At 46.3% G+C, this 23118-nt stretch overlaps 2 protein-coding genes across 2 annotated transcripts in view; one reads left to right on the top strand and one right to left on the bottom strand.

Moving 5' to 3' along the window:
- CACNA1G (calcium voltage-gated channel subunit alpha1 G) overlaps positions 1–23118 on the bottom strand; it is a 1349169-nt gene that overhangs the window by 978973 nt on the left and 347078 nt on the right. The gene's annotated exons all lie outside the window — the stretch shown is intronic.
- Positions 19980–20978, top strand: LOC144767319 (melanocortin receptor 4-like). Its single transcript, XM_078650809.1, has one exon. The coding sequence runs from the start codon at positions 19980–19982 to the stop codon at positions 20976–20978; it is 999 nt and encodes a 332-aa protein (XP_078506935.1).

Below are 23118 nucleotides of genomic sequence, written 5' to 3' on the forward strand. Positions count from 1 at the left end.
GATTGAAGACTACAAAATAATGAATTCAAGTTCAAAATAATGAGTAAAGAAATCGTTGAAAAACTTAAAAGAATTGATAAAGAAGTGTGAATTTTTGTGCACGCTAAAAAGCGGCACAGAGCTGTGCATTTGGCATAGGGGCTGTTTAGTCCCTCTCCTTATATGTTTCTTAACGAGTGGCAGCAGGGCAAGCCTCAAAATTCCGATCTGCACGCAATCATGCCGAAGGAGGATAAATTTGATGAAAGAATAAGATGGGTTTAAAATTGGTGTGCATCCCTTCACAACACAGAAACTTCGTAACTTTAGCCCTACCTAGGGTTTGCACCCGGACAAATGCAAAAAAGGACAAAGAGAAAGAAGGTGGTATTATGAATCTCACAATCGGAGTTAACATCGGAGTCCCTCGCAAGATAATCAATTGTACGCACCGACACGGATGATGCCGCTAGTACACAGAACTGAACTGACGTATAAATGGGTTGAATATTTACTTGTTATTGTCAGCTTACGGACTGCTTGAAATTTCGAAGTAATGCACTTTGGGCAATGTGGTTTCACCTTAAGTTAGAAGTTATGACGCACCAGGAAGTTTTTTGGATTTGGGGCCAATTGGAAGGGAGAAAGCATGGGAGAAGTGTTTAAATACGAGGCGGGCGGGAAATGTTCAGTTTTTCTGTTTTGTTCAATTAGGACGAGGGCGGTAGACGCCAGGAGAGTTTGAAAGCAGGTAAAAGATCTGGGCTATGGGTGAATACGCTCTTGTACAACTACTTAAGTTGTAAGGGAGGAAAGTAATGTCTTGCAATTTTAAATGTGATACTGATAGTTAGCTAGACGCATGTTGAGAGTTTAAAAGTTAGAACTAAGCAGCGTTCTAAATTAGCATAACGATGGTAGCGCTCTGATCACAGGGGCAAAAATGAAGGATTACGTTTAAAATTGAGGGGAGGCAGAAGTACTGGAATGATTTATATAAGAATTAATGATGTTGGGAATTGGTGTTAAATCCTGAATATGGATAATTAGGTGCTACAACTACTGAGGTATAAAATAGGAGTCACATTGGGGCAGTGCATAGTGGATAATGCTTTTGAATATAACGATTGCAGTTTTGAGAAGAAATGTCTGTGTGATGTTGTGCACTTATGAAACGAAGTGCTAACAATTTGTTTGTATCATTATTTATTTATAGTGACCCCCGAAGAAGGGCACATTGAGGCCCGAAATGCATTGGGTTTTTTAGATGAAAAATAAATGACTGCTTGTGAAGGACTTCTTGCTTCAATCGCATTCTTCTTAGAGGCCTGGATGGGCACAGTATGAATGTAAGAAAGTTGAAAATTGGCACCTGAGCCCGAGTTGTGGATTGAAGACTACAAAATAATGAATTCAAGTTCAAAATAATGAGTAAAGAAATCGTTGAAAAACTTAAAAGAATTGATAAAGAAGTGTGAATTTTTGTGCACGCTAAAAAGCGGCACAGAGCTGTGCATTTGGCATAGGGGCTGTTTAGTCCCTCTCCTTATATGTTTCTTAACGAGTGGCAGCAGGGCAAGCCTCAAAATTCCGATCTGCACGCAATCATGCCGAAGGAGGATAAATTTGATGAAAGAATAAGATGGGTTTAAAATTGGTGTGCATCCCTTCACAACACAGAAACTTCGTAACCAATTAGAGTCTAACCATTTTGCTCCTGTACAGAAGGTTTACGCACCGTCCCTGGAAGAAAGCCAGTCATTTATGAGTATTCACAGTGAGCACTGGCCCATGCAATGACTTTGTCTATCTGAAATGTGAAACTGAATGCAGCATGGCTTATCCTGAAGGCACTGCCGTGGAACTGGGCCCAACCAAAACTTGATGTGAGCACATGAAGTATGGACTGGAGCAATGCATACTTATTGGAACAATACATTCTTCATGTGCTCACACCACGAGCAACTAAGCTTCAAGAAATAAAAATGCCGCCAATTATTCACCAAATGTCCGCACTGAACCCTCGAGTATGTATGTTTCACTGAGAGCAAGGATAAAACGTCTTCCCTGGACAATGGGATGGTCACAGTACCTTGGTCATGAAGATACATTTCAGGTCCAAAGCACACCCAATATCTGCAGAAAGCCCACACACACACTAACTTCCAGTTCCATGCGGAGCACTAAGTTACCCAGTTAGCACCTTGACCAGACCTCAGGCCATCCCTAAAAACCTCATAACACAAAGGTATCAAAAGAAAAACCTCAAATGTTATCACACAGTCCACTGCTTACAACACCTAAAAGAATCAACAGTAAAACCTCAAATGTTATCACACAGCCCACTGCTTACAACATCTAAAATAATTAACAGTAAAACCTCAAATGTTATCACACAGCCCACTCCTTACAACACCTAAAAGTAGCAACAGTAAAAGCTCAAATGCTATCACACAGCCCACTGGGTACAACAGCTAAAAGAATCAACAGTAAAAGCTCAAATGTTATCACACAGCCCACTGCTTACAACACCTAAAAGTAGCAACAGTAAAGCTCAAATGTTATCACACAGCCCACTGCTTACAACATCTAAAAGTAGCAACAGTAAAAGCTCAAATGTTATCACACAGCCCACTGCTTACAACACCTAAAAGTAGCAACAGTAAAAGCTCAAATGTTATCACACAGCCCACTGCTTACAACAGCTAAAAGTAGCAACAGTAAAAGCTCAAATGTTATCACACAGCCCATTCCTTACAACACCTAAAAGTAGCAACAGTAAAAGCTGAAATGTTATCACACAGCCCACTGCTTACAACAGCTAAAAGTAGCAACAGTAAAAGCTCAAATGTTATCACACAGCCCACTGCTTACAACACCTAAAAGTAGCAACAGTAAATCCTCAAATGTTATCACACAGCCCAGTGCTTACAACAGCTAAAAGTAGCAACAGTAAAAGCTCAAATGTTATCACTCAGACCACTGCTTACAACACCTAAAAGTAGCAACAGTAAACCCTCAAATGTTATCATACAGCCCAGTGCTTACAACAGCTAAAAGTAGCAACAGTAAAAGCTCAAATGTTATCACTCAGACCACTGCTTACAACACCTAAAAGTAGCAACAGTAAACCCTCAAATGTTATCATACAGCCCAGTGCTTACAACAGCTAAAAGTAGCAACAGTAAAAGCTGAAATGTTATCACACAGCCCAGTGCTTACAACAGCTAAAAGTAGCAACAGTAAAAGCTCAAATGTTATCACACAGGCCACTGCTTACAACACCTAAAAGTAGCAACAGTAAATCCTCAAATGTTATCACACAGCCCAGTGCTTACAACAGCTAAAAGTAGCAACAGTAAAAGCTCAAATGTTATCACTCAGACCACTGCTTACAACACCTAAAAGTAGCAACAGTAAACCCTCAAATGTTATCATACAGCCCAGTGCTTACAACAGCTAAAAGTAGCAACAGTAAAAGCTCAAATGTTATCACACAGCCCACTGCTTACAACATCTAAAAGTAGCAACAGTAAAACCTCAAATGTTATCACACAGCCCAGTGCTTACAACAGCTAAAAGTAGCAACAGTAAAAGCTCAAATGTTATCACACAGCCCACTCCTTACAACACCTAAAAGTAGCAACAGTAAAAGCTTGAATGTTATCACACAGCCCACTGCTTACAACAGCTAAAAGTAGCAACAGTAAAAGCTAAAATGTTATCACACAGCCCAGTGCTTACAACAGCTAAAAGTAGCAACAGTAAAAGCTCAAATGTTATCACACAGCCCACTGCTTACAACATCTAAAAGTTGCAACAGTAAAACCTCAAATGTTATCACACAGCCCAGTGCTTACAACATCTAAAAGTAGCAACAGTAAAAGCTCAAATGTTATCACACAGCCCACTGCTTACAACACCTAAAAGTAGCAACAGTAAAAGCTCAAATGTTATCACACAGCCCACTGCTTACAACAGCTAAAAGTAGCAACAGTAAAAGCTCAAATGTTATCACACAGCCCATTCCTTACAACACCTAAAAGTAGCAACAGTAAAAGCTGAAATGTTATCACACAGCCCACTGCTTACAACAGCTAAAAGTAGCAACAGTAAAAGCTCAAATGTTATCACACAGCCCACTGCTTACAACACCTAAAAGTAGCAACAGTAAATCCTCAAATGTTATCACACAGCCCAGTGCTTACAACAGCTAAAAGTAGCAACAGTAAAAGCTCAAATGTTATCACTCAGACCACTGCTTACAACACCTAAAAGTAGCAACAGTAAACCCTCAAATGTTATCATACAGCCCAGTGCTTACAACAGCTAACAGTAGCAACAGTAAAAGCTGAAATGTTATCACTCAGACCACTGCTTACAACACCTAAAAGTAGCAACAGTAAACCCTCAAATGTTATCATACAGCCCAGTGCTTACAACAGCTAAAAGTAGCAACAGTAAAAGCTCAAATGTTATCACACAGCCCACTGCTTACAACATCTAAAAGTAGCAACAGTAAAACCTCAAATGTTATCACACAGCCCAGTGCTTACAACAGCTAAAAGTAGCAACAGTAAAAGCTCAAATGTTATCACACAGCCCACTCCTTACAACACCTAAAAGTAGCAACAGTAAAAGCTTGAATGTTATCACACAGCCCACTGCTTACAACAGCTAAAAGTAGCAACAGTAAAAGCTAAAATGTTATCACACAGCCCAGTGCTTACAACAGCTAAAAGTAGCAACAGTAAAAGCTCAAATGTTATCACACAGCCCACTGCTTACAACATCTAAAAGTTGCAACAGTAAAACCTCAAATGTTATCACACAGCCCAGTGCTTACAACAGCTAAAAGTAGCAACAGTAAAACCTCAAATGTTATCACACAGCCCACTCCTTACAACACCTAAAAGTAGCAACAGTAAACCCTCAAATGTTATCATACAGCCCAGTGCTTACAACAGCTAAAAGTAGCAACAGTAAAAGCTCAAATGTTATCATACAGCCCAGTGCTTACAACAGCTAAAAGTAGCAACAGTAAAAGCTCAAATGTTATCATTCAGCCCAGTGCTTACAACAGCTAAAAGTAGCAACAGTAAAACCTCAAATGTTATCACACAGCCCAGTGCTTACAACAGCTAAAAGTAGCAACAGTAAACCCTCAAATGTTATCATACAGCCCAGTGCTTACAACAGCTAAAAGTAGCAACAGTAAAAGCTCAAATGTTATCACACAGCCCACTGCTTACAACAGCTAAAAGTAGCAACAGTAAAAGCTCAAATGTTATCACACAGCCCGCTGCTTACAACATCTAAACGTTGCAACAGTAAAACCTCAAATGTTATCACACAGCCCAGTGCTTACAACAGCTAAAAGTAGCAACAGTAAAACCTCAAATGTTATCACACAGCCCACTCCTTACAACACCTAAAAGTAGCAACAGTAAAAGCTTGAATGTTATCACACAGCCCACTGCTTACAACAGCTAAAAGTAGCAACAGTAAAAGCTCAAATGTTATCACACAGCCCACTGCTTACAACAGCTAAAAGTAGCAACAGTAAAAGCTCAAATGTTATCACACAGCCCACTGCTCACAACACCTAACAAACGACCCTGGACTCCATTCTGTGATGGAGTGAAACTTGGGCCAGAGGGTACCGAAGCCGAGTGACGCTGCAGGGCCATAACAGTGACAGAATTCAGACGAAACAAAGATACGTAGCATGAGGCGCTCATACGTGTATCGTCTATGTGCAAGAGGTGCTGATTGTATTGTTCTTCTCACATACACGGATTCTTTGTGTGGTTGGTTAAAATGGCAGGGTTTTCGGGCAGTTAATGAAAAAGATTTCGCAGTATCTTAGATTTTCATGAAACTTGGAGGACACTTCGCTCTTCTCTTATTGTTATTAGAACTTTTTTTCCACCGACAGACATACAATAAATAAACCCCCGTGCCAGGAGAGACGCAGGAACCCTGTCTCTCACTTGGGGCTCTGCGTTCTGCCTTGCACATACCAAGATCTGTTTGGGAGCAGAGTAACCAAGGTGTACCCGCTCTGCCTATGAAGGACAGGCCTGTGAGAGGAAGCAGGAGCAGGCCGCTGTCACTGTATACACATCCACAGACCAAAGCATTGAACACTTCTCGTAATCTTTTCATCTGCTGATGTAACCTTGGATAATAACAATATGAAGTGCGCTCTAAGACATTCACAGCGGAGAGCCACTATACTAGAGAGCTCCAGAGATGGGCTCGAGTGTAGAGAAAGGAAGCTGTCAGCAGCAGCTGAAATGTGCAGCACCACAGACACGGTACAGGTGGGGGCAGGCCTGAAGCAGCTGAAATGTGCAGCACCACAGACACGGTACAGGTGGAGGCAGGCCTGAAGCAGCTGAAATGTGCAGCACCACAGACACGGTACTGATGGAGGCTGGAGCGAGGCAGCTGAAATGTGCAGCACCACAGACACGGTACAGGTGGAGGCAGGCCTGAAGCAGCTGAAATGTGCAGCACCACAGACACTGTACAGATGGAGGCCGGCCTAAAGCAGCTGAAATGTGCAGCACCACAGACACGGTACAGGTGGAGGTAGGCCTGAGCAGCTGAAATGTGCAGCACCACAGACACGGTACAGGTGGAGGCAGGCCTGAAACAGCTTAAATGTGCAGCACCACAGACACTGTACTGATGGAGGCCGGCCTAAAGCAGCTGAAATGTGCAGCACCACAGACACGGTACAGGTGGAGGCAGGCCTGAAGCAGCTGAAATGTGCAGCACCACAGACACTGTACAGATGGAGGCCGGCTTAAAGCAGCAGAAATGTGCAGCACCACAGACACGGTACTGATGGAGGCTGGAGCGTGGAAGCTGAAATGTGCTTCACCGTAGACACAGCACAGATGGAGGCTGGGACGTAGCAGCTGAAATGGTGATGGGGAGACACCTGTGCAAGACCGAACCGTGCTGCACACTTATCTCTCTTCCCACCCTCCCAAAATATAAGGAACAACATTATATATCCCTTTGGTCTTGCACAGTCTGCTCACCACACACATTTCATCAGGCGCAGGCTTGCACTCCAAAGAAAGTGCAACTATTAAATGGTGAGCAGAGCCATTATATCCACCCATATTTCGAATGAGAAAGTAGAGCATTTCCTGATTTCTCTCTCATCATATGGGCCCTCGCCCTGCTCCTCATTGTCTTCCTGTATAGCCTGCACCCAATCACCCCAATATCTCACCGTACCGCTGCCTCACTTACCCGCCTCCCTCATGGCCTGCACACTTCAGTGGTTTACCCATCCACATCTCACTATGGTGTACACATCAGAACTCTTCAATGAAGCACCACCCATAAATCTCCACTGAGTACATATTGGTGTACCACAATGGCATACCCATTAGAATACCTTCCGGCCTTCCATATCATAAGGCCCAATGGCAAACATGCCTGCATACCTTGGTGGCATTAGTACCTCCGTAGTATGCACAACGGAACTCCTTCCTCCTTGTTTTACATATCAGAATCCCTCCGTGACATGCATCGACAAATACCTCCATGATGTACACATCAGAATACCTCCAAGGAATACACATCAAAATACCTCCAAGGAAAACACATCAGAATACCTCCAAGGAGTACACATCAGAATACCTCCAAGGAATACACATCAGAATACCTCCAAGCAGTACACATCAGAATACCTCCAAGGAATACACATCAGAATACCTCCAAGGAATACACATCAGAATACCTCCAAGGAATGCACATCAGAATACCTCCAAGGAGTACACATCAGAATACCTCCAAGGAATACACAGCAGAATACCTCCAAGGAATGCACATCAGAATACCTCCAAGGAGTACACATCAGAATACCTCCAAGGAATACACATCAGAATACCTCCAAGTAATGCACATCAGAATACCTCCAAGGAGTACACATCAGAATACCTCCAAGGAAAACACATCAGATATCTCCAAGGAATACACATCAGAATACCTCCAAGGAATGCACATCAGAATACCTCCAAGGAGTACACATCAGAATACCTCCAAGGAATACATCAGAATACCTCCAAAGAATGCATATCAGAATATCACATCAGAATACCTGCAAGGAATACACATCACAATACCTCCAAGGAATACAGATCAGAATACCTCCAAGGAATACACATCAGAATACCTACATGAGGTACACACCAAAATAACCCCATTACTTGCACACCATAATACACTAATGGCAAACACATCAGGGTCCCTCTATGGTGCAAACACTCAAGTACCTCCAATGCAGACTCAACAGGATCCCTCTATGGCGCACACACTCAAGTACCTCCCTGGCAGACACATCAGGATCCCTCTATGGTGCACACATTCAAACACCTCCAAGGCAGACACATCAGGATCCCTCTACAGCGCACACACTCAGGTACCTCCTTGCAGACACATCAGGATCCCTCTACAGCGCACACACTCAGGTACCTCCTTGCAGACACATCAGGATCCCTCCATGATGTGCATGCCCAAATACCCTCCTTGAAGTACACATTGAAATACTTCAATGGTGTACACACCCAAATGTCGTTGTGATTTACGCATCAGAATTTCTGTATGTTGAGAGAGCTCCTTAAGCCTGCGTCTTTGTCAGGAACTAGAGCTGTCATAATGTTTTGTTTCTTCATCTGCAACAGCTCCCAAACACAACCTTTTCAGCAACTATAGCTTCCAAATTCACAAATGTCTTGCGCAACTACAGAACGTATGGCTGGGAGTCACTGAATTGACAACACCTACAGCCAGACGTTCTTCCAGCCAGAATAGTACCAAGAGCCATGAAAAGAAGTGGCTCCCTAAGCCCACATGTGAGTTAGCAGTGCTGCTAACCCAGTCCAGAGCTCCCCAACTGCAACTCCCTCAGCCACGAATTCCTGAATCTACAGCTTCCACAGACAACAATGTCAAAAGCTGCAGCTCCTGCAGCCTACGGCTGCAGATCAATGCTTCATTAGCCAGGAACCAAGAAAGTGCAGGTCCTTCAGCCAGATACCACAGCACTCCTAGACTGAACTCACATAATCTGCAGTCTCCTTACTGGTGAACTGCTCGGGCAAGTAAGTGCATAACTAAGTATTTCATAAACATCACCATCTACAGCCAGAACTTTCACGTTACCCCACTCGTTGTAAGGCCCTTCGAAGCTACAGCTCTCATAGTCAAGACTCCCAAAGACTGCAGGTCCCAAAGACAGGAAGTAAAGAATGTCTAGTTCACATTCACCGCCAGCAGCCAATACCTCCAGACACCTCATAACTGCTTATGTACCCCGAAGCGGCATCACAGCATGCATTTATAAAGATGAACAGATTCTCACTACCAAAGGCTCATTTACTAACTGGCAGCAAGGATGGACAACAGTGCCACAACCTGAGAAACCCAGCCTGGAGGGCATGAGATAAGATGGGAAGTGCTGGCCATGGTCAGAGGGTCAGGGCGATGAACTACAAGACCAAGAATACTTAGGACCCATCTTATGGAACAAGTGCACCCAGTCTACCAGGGCTCGAGTCGGGGTACCACGAGGGTGGACGGCATCCCCCCACTTATTTTACCGGGAGCTCAATAACTATAAACTGCAACTGAGTGCAAGCCACCTTTTGTGACGTCACTTCCTATTGTGACGTCAGCGTCCCCCCCACTTCTATTTTTAGGACTTGTGCCCTGCAGTCTACCCCTCCACTGATACGATTGGGCCCACTGAAGATCTTTGGGGAACGGTTACCAAGCTGCAAGCAGCTGAGAAGCCACCATAGTCTCAGTCCTGATAGCTCACACGGTGCCACCGCGTGTCACACAATGATGACTCCTTTCATGCGGTGATCTGGTGACGAACCAATATCACAGTGGAAGGAAAGGCCTGATGGAAAACTCGCACTGAGCTGATTTTCATCTCTTCTTTGGAGGATCTGGACAGCCAATGTTCATTACGGGTTTTGAAAGCATCCCAGGGTATCAGCGCGGCAATTTCAGCAAGATTTTTTTAGTTTTTGGGGTGGGTGAGGTTGGGTTAGAAAGAGGCATAAGTATCTGTCTGGCAGTTCTCGGCAGCCAGGCCCACCCCGTCCTCTCATGCTGATTTTTTTTTTTTTAAGTTGGTATGTCTGCAGTAGGATCATGGACAGCATATAATTTTTCTGATCTTAATTCAGTAAGTGTAAATGACAGCAACTCCAATTTGTGTCACTATAAGAAAGGAAGGAGAAGGCAACATGATTCCTAAATTTGTATGTCACAAAATCCTGCAAGAGCGTAGTAAACAACGTGACTTCCTAAAGATACAGCCTGAATTGGAGCTTTGTTCTGACATGTAGTCTAAACCTTCGGCATGCCTAATTTCACTCTAAGACTGGGTGCTTCTGTCTCGATCCCTGACTCGACAGATGTCCTAGGTGAACTCGTGAGCACCCCAGGATCATAGTGCACACAGGCGCGCTGGAGGCGCCGAGTGAGGAAGAGAAGCAGCTGACGGCACCGAAATCAGCTTTGGGTGCAGAGAGCTGCTGCGCCGGGCCTCATTCTCCGCTGCTATAAATAAGGCCAGATGAGCTGGATTAGTCGGATCAAGAGGATTTCTCCACATATTAATTGATTGTCCCCATTTTTTAGCAGCCGTCGGTCTCGTGTATTACCATGGTTCACTCGACGGACATGATGGACTTGGATTGCTTGAAGCGGGGGCGTGGCAATGCCATGCGGAGCGGCGCGCGCGGGTTCCGGGCTCTCGAGCGACCTCAGTTGGAGAAGAAGACGCATTATAGGATTAGGAACAAAGCCCTGGTACAGGCTGCGCTCCTCCTTAGGTGCCCAGGCCTTCGGGGCAGAGCAGAGGCCAGCTCCTGGCCCACGAGCCGACCCGGAGAATTGATTGATTGATTGATTGATTGATTTTAGTACTTATATAGCGCATACTGTCACCCTGGTGTTTCAGACTAGGAAGAATTGACCAGAGTGGAATAAGTCAGGAAAAAGTCAGGAAAAAAGTCAGGAAATACACGCCCACGCCTTTTCATTAAATGTTTTCATTTGTATTTTTCCTTGAACTTCACAAGCAGCTTAAGCTGAAACCAAGACGAGGGCCTGGTTTGCATACCTGGACAGGCACCTATGCAGACCACCGCATTCCAAGCTGAAGCCAAACTAGACATCAGTGTGCAAGAAGCCCCAGTGAGCTGGGGCAGTGTGAGAGTTCAGCGCACTCAAGCACTCTGCATGGCCCTCAAAGCGCTGCTCACAACCAAGGCACAGGAGCTGGACACGGTATGTCTGAGGTCATGGCTGGGAATCCCAGTGAACCGCAGATAAAGGAGCAAGGAACTAGGGCATTAGGGAAAGAGGGAGAGGACTGATGAACGAGTGAGGGGTGCATGTATTTTGTGGAAAGTAAATGTGGGATGTAGAAGGGCCATCAGCGGTGTGCCTAGTGGGGGCGGGGGGCAGTCCACCCCTGGTGGCATGAGTTTTGGGGGCGGTGGCCTCCCCTCACTATTACCTGCCGTCTCGAGGAGGCAACAACAAGCCCCCCCAAACCTGCTTCTCAATGCATTCGCCGTGGTGTGGAGCAGCAAACGCAGGGACCGCCACGGGAGGCCAGAGAGCTAGCTAAGCCACTGAAGGGCATGGAAAGAGGTGGACTGCTAGTAAGAGTTATGTGAGTGAATGAGTGGAGAGTGAAGCCACTCAGAAATGAGTGAGTGAGTAATTGAGGTGTGTAAGTACATTAATAGATGAAGTAGTGTGTGCTGGGCCGGCTATGAATCGGATTGACCTGGACAGCCCCTTGGGCAGAAAGAAAATTTGGTGTTTGTTGTGCGGGCGGGGGGGTTGTTGCGGCAGGAGGTGTGAGGAACATGGGAGGAGGGCAGAGGGTTGATGGAGTGTTAACAATTACGCTGAGGTACATTAGGAGCTCATTGCAAAGTCTTTAATGAGATCTGATTGAGACCAAGTGGAATGGACAGGTTGCTGTTTGCATGACATTAAGTCGGGCAGTTCCATGCAGTGCCCCTCGGAATACTGCCCCCCTCCCTCCGCCCCCGGCCAGGGACCAGTTCACCCATGCCCAAGGCCGGCCCTGAGTGTATGATGGGATGAGTTCATGGATGATTGGTTTGAGTGAGAGAAAAGGAGAATCCGTTCATGAACAGGTGGGGAGCATTTTGGGTGATTTAGTGTGCACAGTGATTGAAATAGGGGAGATAAACACACATATATGTACATTTGAATAAGCAGGTTAGTTGGTGAGCAAATAGCCATGCTTAGTGCCGCCTGTCTTCGGATTAAAGTGTACTTAAAATATGTATAAGAAAAAGGCGTGCTAATGGTACTAAGTGGGCAAGTGTGAACTGCTGAGAGGGTCTGTGAATGGTGAAGGTATCGGGTATCGGAGCAATTTACACGAGCACCACTTGCGTTACTATAGGATACATTCATTTTTGTTAGGCACGGGGAGATTAAGTGATTTGCCCACAATCACAGGATATTGCACATCCTTACCGAAACTCAAACCTGGTTCTCCAGATTTGAGGTCCACTGCCCTAGCCGTTAGGCCACATCCTCTCCCCAGGCCCAGCTGACAGCCATTTTAGAACATATGCTTATGAGGCCACTTATGATGCTGTGCAAAGAAAAAAAAAGCCAGTAGCTTATAGCGGGGTGCAGCTGCAAGGTCCTTGCCAAGCATTTTAATATTTTGTTAAATACATTTTTTAAAGTGTGGTACGATAAGGGGATGGGTGGGAGCACAGCAGATGAGCAGGGAGTTTGTTAAGCCACAAGAAAGAGGGAGGGATATAAACAAAGAAGCAGATGGAGACGAGATCATGGAGAGCCATGCACTCCCCGAGAGTACCAAATGAAATAATTAAAAAGTACATTCCTCATGTCAGGCATGGCAGGACACTACTCATTCATTCATTCAAAAGGATGCTCAAGAGGCTATGCTCAAGGGCGAGAGGTGAAAACAAGTATATTGAGAAAAGCAGTTGCATCAAGAGCAGTGAACTGAGACAGACAAGAAAGCCAAGCAATCATAAGTGACAGGATGAACCAAACCCCACTCTGTTGAATTGTTCACTATAGGTCAAAAGGACTAAGTCTGAATAGAATTTACAGATTACGCAAATTAATAGAAGCTAAGGTATTAGAAATCATGCAGCTTATGCCAGGGATCATTGCACCAAAAAGCACACGTCCCCTGCGCGGTATCAAACTATTATTAGCAACGACACCGACAGAGAATAAACAAGATGGAAAACGAGGCGAGGACAGCAAGTCCACGATTGAATGCATTGGGGGCACAGAGGTTTATTGAAAGGAGGTGGGTGAGTGGCAGAAATGTAGATTTTTTTTTCTTCAAGGGTTTTATGTTATATTTATAATAAAAACTATGCGCAATACCTAGGCATAAAAATGCAATAAAGGTGTTCAGAAGCAAAATGACAGTTTGCCATTTGTGCATTCACCTTTCCTCCTCCATCAATGAGGCCATTTTAGGCCATTTGTTGCAATCCAGTGACCTCTTGTGGCGGCGCAGTAAGGCAACTTCTTTACAGAAGTAGCAGGTGTAGGTTTGACTCTTTACACTGCAGAACCCGAGGTCCATTGTTGTCAGAGGTTGTACAAACGTAAGAACATAATTTAAACAGGGTGAACAGATAGCACTGAGGCGCAGGGCTGTCACGGTCTAGATGTCTGCCATAGACGGGCCCTGGGATACAAACCTGTATTATTCGTGCCTTCGTGATACACAGCGAGGCACGGAGTGAGGAGCATACTTGAAAGCAGCGAGCCCGGCCTTGGCTTTCATGGCTGCTGTCCTGCTGGTTAAGGCTGTCACGTGATCCCCTTTTCACCATGCCGGCGGTGCCATGCCTTCTGCCTGTGTTTACAGTCCACCTCTTGCAACCCCATGCACAGTCTCTGAGTTTCGGACAGATGTTTGGAGACCTTCCCTCCTGGCACAATAATCCGGGTATAATTATTAATGAGACACTGATAGATGGGTTCGTGGCGGGGAGGAGGGCAGTCAACATAGAGCTGAGATTTTCTTCTCCATTTCCAATTTTAGCTCTTAATTTTGTCGTGTTCATGGGCGTCCGCAGAAATTTTTCCAGGGGGGGGGGCAATTTTTTTACTTCATCACCATCCTCCGACATGATTGAGCACAAGTATTAAATAAACAAATAAAAAAATCTAATAAGACAAAGAGCTTAAATAAACAAAGAAACCCATGGGGTGGGAGAAAAATCATGTGAGGCTTCACAGCAGATTACCTGGCAACCACAATGAAACAGAGGAAAAAACAAACAAGCATTGGCATAGCCAATAGGTCTCGCCTTTGGGACCTTCTAAGTGTTTAGCCATGCAACACTTGAAGTTGTTGCACCAAGGATATTGTACTAGACAACTAAACACTTATAAGGTCCCAAAAGGGGAGACCTATTGGCTATGTCAATGCTGTTTTTTTTTAAATGACAAGCAGTGCTATATGGCTCCGGCTGCCACTTAGTCCACCACATCCCACGTAGATGCTGCAGCCATCTTTGAATGGTTTTAAAGCCAATTCAAAAGCTGTCACCAGTGTATGTGAATCCCTATCTCAACTGTGAGACTGCTCTCCTGCTTCCCATTTCTATTAAATACAAATGATGTAAAAAGAACATCCCTTTCTGAGCTGCACGGCTCATCCTATCCACGTTTCATGCGCAGATTTGAAATACTGATGGTTTGGGCTTCCCGGAATTCAACTGGTTGAGAGGTAGACAGGTGTAGAGAGGTAGAGAAGGTAGAGAGAGAGAGGTGTAGAGAGGTAGAGAGACAGAGGTAGAGAGAAGTAGAGGGAGAGGTAGAGAGAGAGAGGTAGAGAGAGAGAGGTAGAGAGAGAGAGGTAGAAAGAGGTAGAAAGATGTAGAGGTAGAGGTACGGAGAGAGAGAGGTAGAGAGAGAGGTAGAGGTGTAAAGGTAGAGAGAGAGGTATAGAGATAGAGGGAGAGGTAGAGAGAGAGAGGTAGAGAGAGAGAGAGAGAGAGAGAGAGAGAGGTAGAGAGGTAGAGGGAGAGAGGTAGAGAGAGAGGTAGAGAGGTAGAGGTAGAGAGAGAGTGGGAGAGGTAGAGAGGGTGAGAAAGGTAAAGAGATAAAGAGGTAGAGATAGAGGTAGAGAGAGAGAGGTAGAGAGAGAGGTAGAGAGAGAGATAGAGATGGGTAGAGAGGGGTAGAGTGAGAGGTAGAGAGAGGTAGAGAGAGGTAGAGGTAGGGAGAGAGGTAGAGAGGTAGAGAGGTAGAGAGAGAGGTAGAGGTAGAGAGGTAGAGAGAGAAAGAGGGGTAGAGAGAGAGAGGTAGAGAGAGAGGTAGAGAGAGAGGTAGAGAGAGAGAGAGAGAGAGAGAGAGAGAGAGAGAGAGAGCAGTAGAGAGAGAGAGAGAGAGAGAGGTAGAGAGAGACATACAGGTAGAGCGAGAGAGAGAGAGAGTGGTAGAGAGAGAGAGAGGTAGAGTAATAGAGGTAGAGAGAGAGATAGAGAGAGAGAGGTAGAGGTAGAGGTAGGGAGAGAGAGGGGTAGAGGGAGAGAGGGTGAGAGGTAGAGGTAGAGGTAGAGAGGTAGAGAGAGTGGTAGAGAGAGAGAGAGAGAGAGGGAGAGAGAGAGGTAGAGAGAGAGGTAGAGAGGGAGAGGAAGAGGGAGAGGAAGAGAGAGAGGTAGAGAGAGAGAGGTAGAGGTAGAGAGGTAGTGATAGAGAGGTAGAGAGAGAAGTGGAGAGAGAGAGGTAGAGAGGTAGAGAGAGAGAGAGGTAGAGAGAGAGGTAGAGAGAGAGGTAGAGAGAGATAGAGAGAGAGGTAGAGAGAGAGAGGTAGAGAGAGAGGTAGAGGTAGAGAGAGAGAGGTAGAGAGAGGTAGAGGTAGAGAGGTAGTGGTAGAGAGGTAGAGAGAGAGGTGGGGAGAGAGAGGTAGAGAGAGAGAGGTAAAGAGAGAGAGGTAGAGAGAGAGGTAGAGAGAGAGAGAGAGAGAGAGAGAGGGAGAGGTAGAGAGAGAGAGAGGTAGAGAGAGAGAGGTAGAGAGAGAGAGGTAGAGAGAGAGAGGTATAGAGAGAGAGAGAGAGAGAGAGAGAGAGAGAGATAGCGAGAGGTAAAGAGGTGTAGAGAGAGGTGTAGAGAGAGAGGTAGAGGTAAAGAGAGACATAGAGAGAGAGACGTAGAGAGAGAGGTAGAGAGAGAGGTAGAGAGAGAGAGGTAGAGAGGTAGATTGGAGATCCTAGCATTTCCAGAGCATTAAAGGCACTACTCATGTGTAACGTCATGCCTTTCACTGGACATCCTGCTTTATCTAAATAACTAGGGCCCTCAAATACAAAAGGATGTTGTGGTCATAAAGCTTACAATTTGCAGCATCACAGTGGTTGCTACTGCAAAACCCCTTTTTAGAGTTGTGTATAACCTTCATGATTGACAAAAGGGGTTCTGCATCTTACTTCATATTGGAATTTGAAGGGGCAGTGGAAAGGGTGCTATCTTCAAATTGCAATTTACAATGACATATATCAATGGTTTTCAAACGCAATGGCAATCGCAAACCGTTGATCTGATACCAACACTGAGCTGCAGTTGGTACATGATTCAGAAAAGAAAAGTTGTCCCTGTGGGACAGCTTTCCCTTCGTGAATCATAGCAGTCGACAGTGAGTACAGATAGTGGTCCAGGGGCTACACTCGATACTGCAATGAACATGAGGGACTGCCCCTTTGGAGCTCAAGGCGTAAACTCTTTAATCCATCTCATATGCAGACCCTTCTGTAATACTAGTGCTTATGGTGCAAAAAAGAGGCATATCGTGTGTGGTGCAGAAACTTCTGTTCAGTTTTAACTCTTTTTCAGTTGTCAACAAAATATTTTAATTCATATTTTGGTTTCCATTGTTAACTGTTTTTTAATATATCCATTATTTTATTTTAGAAATAATGGATATATTAAAAAACGTATAACAACAGTTAACAATGGAAACCAAAATATGAATTAAAACTGATTATTACCATGGAAAAGAAATTGATGAAACTTTAATGTTCGCTGAAAAGTGCACACATCCATCGGAACAGAAGTGTCTGCACCACACACGATAGGGTATACGAAAGGGCACCTAAAGAGTAGGTACCAGGATGTAGTAGCACCAACAAAAGAAAGGAATATAGCTTGAGTATGAATAAATCACGAGTGCACAGAAGGACTTTCCAATTGATCTCGCAAAAAACAGGCAGACACACCCATTGCATCTCTGGGTGAATTGTGTAATTCGGTGCTGGTGTTAATGAGGCTTTGATGGTTTTCACCCCTTTCTAGGGCCCCTGGCTGCAGCTCCACTCTTCCTTAGCTTGAAAAATGTGCCCCCTCCCCCCCGAAATTTGACTCTAGGTGCGCCTCTGCTTCAAGCTGTGGGAGCAGCCAGGCCCGGACCTTCTATCTTGCCCATCAGCAGGACCGCCATTGCAAGCGCTTTCTCACGCTTTTAAAATTGACGGCCCTGCAGACAAACACCACTGTGGGGGCTGTCAATAGTGACGGACCGGTGTTCCAGGGGGGGGGCAAGTGCCCCCCCTTGCCCTCCCCTGCGGACGCCCATGGTCGTGTTTATGGCAGGAGAGACTGGTGGTTGTTGACAGTGCCAGATCCACAGTGCTGGGAAAAGGGCATCATGTTAGACCTGGCGGTCCCTTCCAGTCTGTACACGACTGTAGAGGTTTGGGGCAATCCTCTGGGTGCTGAGGAAGGCTCCCTGGAAATCGGATAGCACCACATGCCCCTAGGGAGCCTTCACATAACAGGAGGGGATTTTATCGAGTGAAATATCCCCAGACTCAATGGGTGTGAAGGGCCCTTTGGGTAATACATGGCTTTCTAGGGCCACAGCAGCAGCGGCGGCCGGCACAGGTAAGCACGGTGAGGGGGGGCAGGGTGGGAAACCAACAGACGACGGAATAGATATTATTTTTTAATTATACCTATTCTGTCATCTGGCTACCCTCCCCCCACCCCAGCCTGCCAGACCACTCCACTGCATTTACCTGTGCTGGCCGCCGCTGCCCAGCAGGCCTTTCTACTCACAGTTGTGCACCTCATCACACTGCAACCCTGTGAAGAGGCAGTATCACACAAGAGCTGGAAACCCTTTCAGAGTATAGGTTTTCAGCTCAGGTGTTACTACTTTGAACAGCGTGGCTAGTGGCGGCCGGCACAAGTAGGCACATTGGGGTGGTGAGGCGGAGCAGGGCGCGGCAGGGTGGGAATCCAACAGATGATGGAATAGGTTTTATTTATTTATTTAATTATACTTATTCTGTCATCTGTCGACTTCTACCCTCTCCCGCCTCACCGTCCCTACCACGATTACCTGTGCCAGCCGCTGCTGAGCGGGGCTCTTTAGGTCTCGGTAATATCCGGTCGGCAGACCGGAAGTCCGAGATTTAATGTTGTTTAGTAGGGCTTCAGAACCCGCCTCCCTGCCCTGTCTCTCCACCATTGGCTGGCTTCCTAAACGGAGGCCAGCCATTGGAGGAGAGAGCCATCCCTCCAAAGAAGCCCCGTCTTTTTCACATTTGGGGGCGTGATTTTTAGCATTCTTTAGCCCTGTGACGTCGTCCGTCACTCAGGACAGCAAAACCACGCCCCCAAATCCTCAAAATCCGGAAGCTTGTGTCCACCATTTTCTATCCTTCGCAGTGAAGGTAAGCCCGTGTTTGTTTCCCTCCGTGCCTTCTTCCCCCTGTCTGTTTCCCACCCCCTGTCTGTTTTCCGCCCCTCTCCCGCTCTCCGTGTATTTTCGCTGTCCGTGTCTGTTTGTGCCTTCTTCCCCCTCTCTGTTTCCCGCCCCCCTCCGGCTGCTCCTCCTTGGCTTCGCCATTCGCCGCCTCAGCTCCCTCCTCAGCTTTGGAGACATTTCAAACTTCGAGCAGAGCATCCCCAGCCGCGGCCACGGCAACCTCAGCAGCGGCGGTGGCAGCGGCAGCCAGCCCAGGGCCCGCGGCCTCGGCTACTCCTCCTTGGCTTCGCCATTCGCCGCCTCAGCTCCCACCTCAGCTTTGGAGACACTTCAAACTTCGAGCAGAGCATCCCCAGCCGCGGCCACGGCAACCTCAGCAGTGGCGGTGGCAGCGGCAGCCAGCACAGGGCCCGCGGCCAGAAGCGGCTCTTGAATGGAGGGGCCCAGCAGCCCCCGCACCCGGCCCTGGCCCAGCCCGGGGGGCTAGTTCCCCTGGATGAAGGAGAAGAAGTCAGCCAAGAAGAGCGCCCGACGCCGGCCTGTTCTGCCTCGCCGTCCCCGTCCTCCTCGGCGCAAGCCTCGGCTGCAGGATCTCCTGAAGGTCGGTATCCTGGGATTGGGTGAGCTCGGGAAGAATCCGGAGCCGGGCCTTTGTCTGAAAACCAGTTTCTTGCTGTGTGATTAATACGCCTGTGGCAGCTAGCGCCTAACCATCTTCGAGTCTCAGACAGACCCTTCTACAGATAGGGTAGATTAAGCTGAGGTGGGACGTCATTCTCATTACATTTATTTTTCTGCAGGCAGTACACTGCAAGTGGTGGACTCGCGCTGCTGGCTGGCAGAGCGCTTTCCAGGCAGACGACGGGGGCCGTGCGAGTGAGGGGACTGTATTCTCACAGAGGCGCTAGAAGGAGGTGCAGCCGGTGAGACCCTTCAGGATGGCGAGTGTGCAGCTGAGGGGGGCTACTGCTGAGCTGATGATTGCAATCAGAGTTAAGAGGTAGGAGGGAAGACCAAACGATAACGGGACTCTGAATGAGTCGTGTAACTTGCCTCACCAAGCTTTTTTTTTTAAATGCGAATTCTATCATTTGGATGGCTACCTTAGCTGTTTTCTACTTTTGGCCGCGAGAGCTCCGGGCTAAGCACGAAACCCCGCTCACCTCACAGGATTACAACTAGATGAAATATGAACTCCTCTCTGTATGACGGGACACCCCCATCTCTTCACTTCAGGAATCACAGTCATGGGACGCATGTGGGGGGTGCTAACGACTCCGCCGGAAAGAGTCACTATTCCGAAGGGTGCTACGAGCAACTTTTTGTGTCCCCCGAGGTGTTTGTGATCCTGGGCATAGTGAGCTTTCTGGAAAATATCCCGGTGATCATCGCGATCGCCAGGAACAAGAACCTCCACTCGCCCATGTACTTCTTCATCTGCAGCCTCGCCGTGGCGGACATGCTTGTGAGCGTGTCCAACGGGTCCGAGACCATAGTCATCAGCCTCCTGAACAACACCGAGTCGGGGTCGCCCAACTTCACCGTCAACATCGACAACGTGCTCGATTCGGTGATCTGCAGCTCGCTGCTGGCCTCCATCTGCAGCCTGCTCTTCATAGCGGTAGACAGGTACTTCACCATCTTCTACGCGCTACAGTACCACAACATCGTGACGGTGAAGCGGGCGGTCATCATCATCTCTTGCATCTGGGCCGCGTGCACCGTTTCAGGCATCTTGTTCATCATCTATTCGGACAGCACAGTGGTCATCACATGTCTCATCGGCATGTTCTTCACCATGCTCCCGCTCATGACGTCCCTCTACGTGCACATGTTCATGCTGGCCCGGCTGCACATGAAAAGCATTGCCATCTTGCCCGGCAGCGGCACCATCCGCCAGGGCGCCAACATGAAGGGCGCCGACACGTTGACCATCCTGCTCGGGGTGTTCGTGGTGTGCTGGGCACCCTTCTTCCTCCATCTCGTTTTCTACATCTCCTGCCCACAGAATCCTTACTGCGTCTGCTTCATGTCGCACTTCAACGTGTACCTCATCCTCATCATGTGCAATTCGGTCATCGACCCCCTGATCTACGCGCTCCGCAGTCAAGAACTGAGGAAAACCTTCAAGGAGATGATTTGCTTCCTAAGCCCCGTTGGGCTGTGCGACCTCCCGGGCAGCTACTGAACCAACAGAATAAGGCGCGCCTTACACATTTCTGCCATTGTCGTCCGGAAAAAGGCCTCCTGCTATTATCAGTGGCATACATTTGATCAACGCACTTTATGTTGCTCGCGAAATCTACTTGTTCCAAACACATCGATTTTTTAAAAACATTTCTTGCAACAGGTTCAAATTTTACATCCGGTGCAACACATTCACCAAAACACGTGAACGTGTATCTGCTCGATATACCTTCTATTATGTATGCGGTGTTGAAATGCTGTCAGATTTTTTTTTCTTTGAGGGTCGTTATTGGTTAATATTTGAAATTATTTGTCTGTTCCCGTCCTCTATGTAGTGACGTGAAATGCTGTCTGACTTTTTTCTTTAGACGATGGTTATTAGTTATGACTGAAATGGATTTGTCCGGCCCTTTAATCTGTATGGTATGCAAAGTCGGCATATGGAGGGTACCAAAATTGTCCCGAGCCAAGTCCCGGCGTAACCTAGACTTCCAGGATGTGCTGGCAAGCTTGCAGACATGGGGATTGCTATCCTCACTCTCTCTCTCACTACCTCACTCTCTCTTTCACTAACTCACTATCTCTCTCACTACCTCACACACTACTACACTATCTCTCATTCACTCTCTCTCTACCTCAATCTCTACCTCACTACTCAACTCTCTCTTTCTCACAGCATCACAATATCACTACCACAGTAACTATCTCTCTAACACACTACTTCACAACTTCACTCTCTCTATCTCACTACCTCACTCTCTACATCACTACCTCACTCTATCTATTACTATCTCACTCTCACTGCCTCACTATATCACGACACGCTCTCTCAAATTCACTACAACACTCTCTCACTACCTCACAACTTCACTCTCTCTCTCTAACTCACTGCTTCACTCTCTATCTCACTACCTCACACTCTCTCTATATACTACCTCACTCTATTTCTATCTCACTATCTCTCTCTCACTATATCACGACACTCTCTCTAAAGTTCACTACATCACTCTCTCACTACCCCACAACTTCACTCTCTCTCTAACTCACTACTTCACTCTCTCTATCTCACTACCGCACTCTCTCTCTCTCTCTCAAATACACTAACTCACTTTCACTCTCTCATACACTACCTCACTCTCTCTCTAGCTCACTACTTCACAACATCGCTCTGTTTCTATCTCAATACAGCACAACAACTCTCACCCTCACTACCTCATTCTTTCACTACCTTACTCTCTCTATCTCTCACTACCTCACTCTATATCTACTTCACTCTCCCACAAAACAAAAATAACTACATCACTACTCAAATTATATCTATAAAACTATCTCACTCTCTCTCTCACTAACTCTCTCCATAAGTTCACTCTATTTCGATATCACTCTCACTACCTAACTATAACACAAGTCACTCACTCAAAAAATAACTACAACACTCTCTTGCTGACTCACTCTCTATCTCACTAGCTCACAAGTTCACTCTCTCTCTCCAACTCACTACGTCACTCTCTATCTCACTAACTCTCTCTCTTTCTATCTCACTAAGTCACTTTCACTCTCTCTTACACTACCTCAATCCTTCTCTATCTCACTACGTCACAACATCACTCATTGTTTCTATCTCCCTACCACCAAAAATCACTCCATCACTAACTCACTCTTTCACTACCTCACTCTCTCTGTCTCACTACCTCACTCTATCTACCTCACTCTCTCTCACTACCTCACTCTCTCTCTTTCTATCTCACTAAGTCCCTTTCACTCTCTTTCACTACCTCACTATCTCTCTAGCTCACTACCTCACAAACTCACTCACTGTTTCTATCTCACTACCTCAGAACATCCCTCTACCTCACTCTTTCACTACCTCACTTTCTCTGTCTCTCACTACCTCGCTCTCTATCTACCTATCTCTCACTACATAACTCTCTACCTCACTATTCCACTCTATCTCACTATCTCACAACTTCTCTCTCTCAAAACATCACTACCTCACTCTCTCACTACCTCACTCTCTAGCTCACAACCTCACAACGTCACTCTTTCTCTAACTCACTACCTCAATCACTCTCTATCTCACTACCTCACTCTTTCTATCTCACTAACTCACTTTCACTCTCTTTCACTACCTCTTTCTCTAT

The sequence above is a fragment of the Lissotriton helveticus genome, chromosome 7 (genome assembly GCF_964261635.1).
Source record: "Lissotriton helveticus chromosome 7, aLisHel1.1, whole genome shotgun sequence".
NCBI lineage: Eukaryota > Metazoa > Chordata > Amphibia > Caudata > Salamandridae > Lissotriton > Lissotriton helveticus.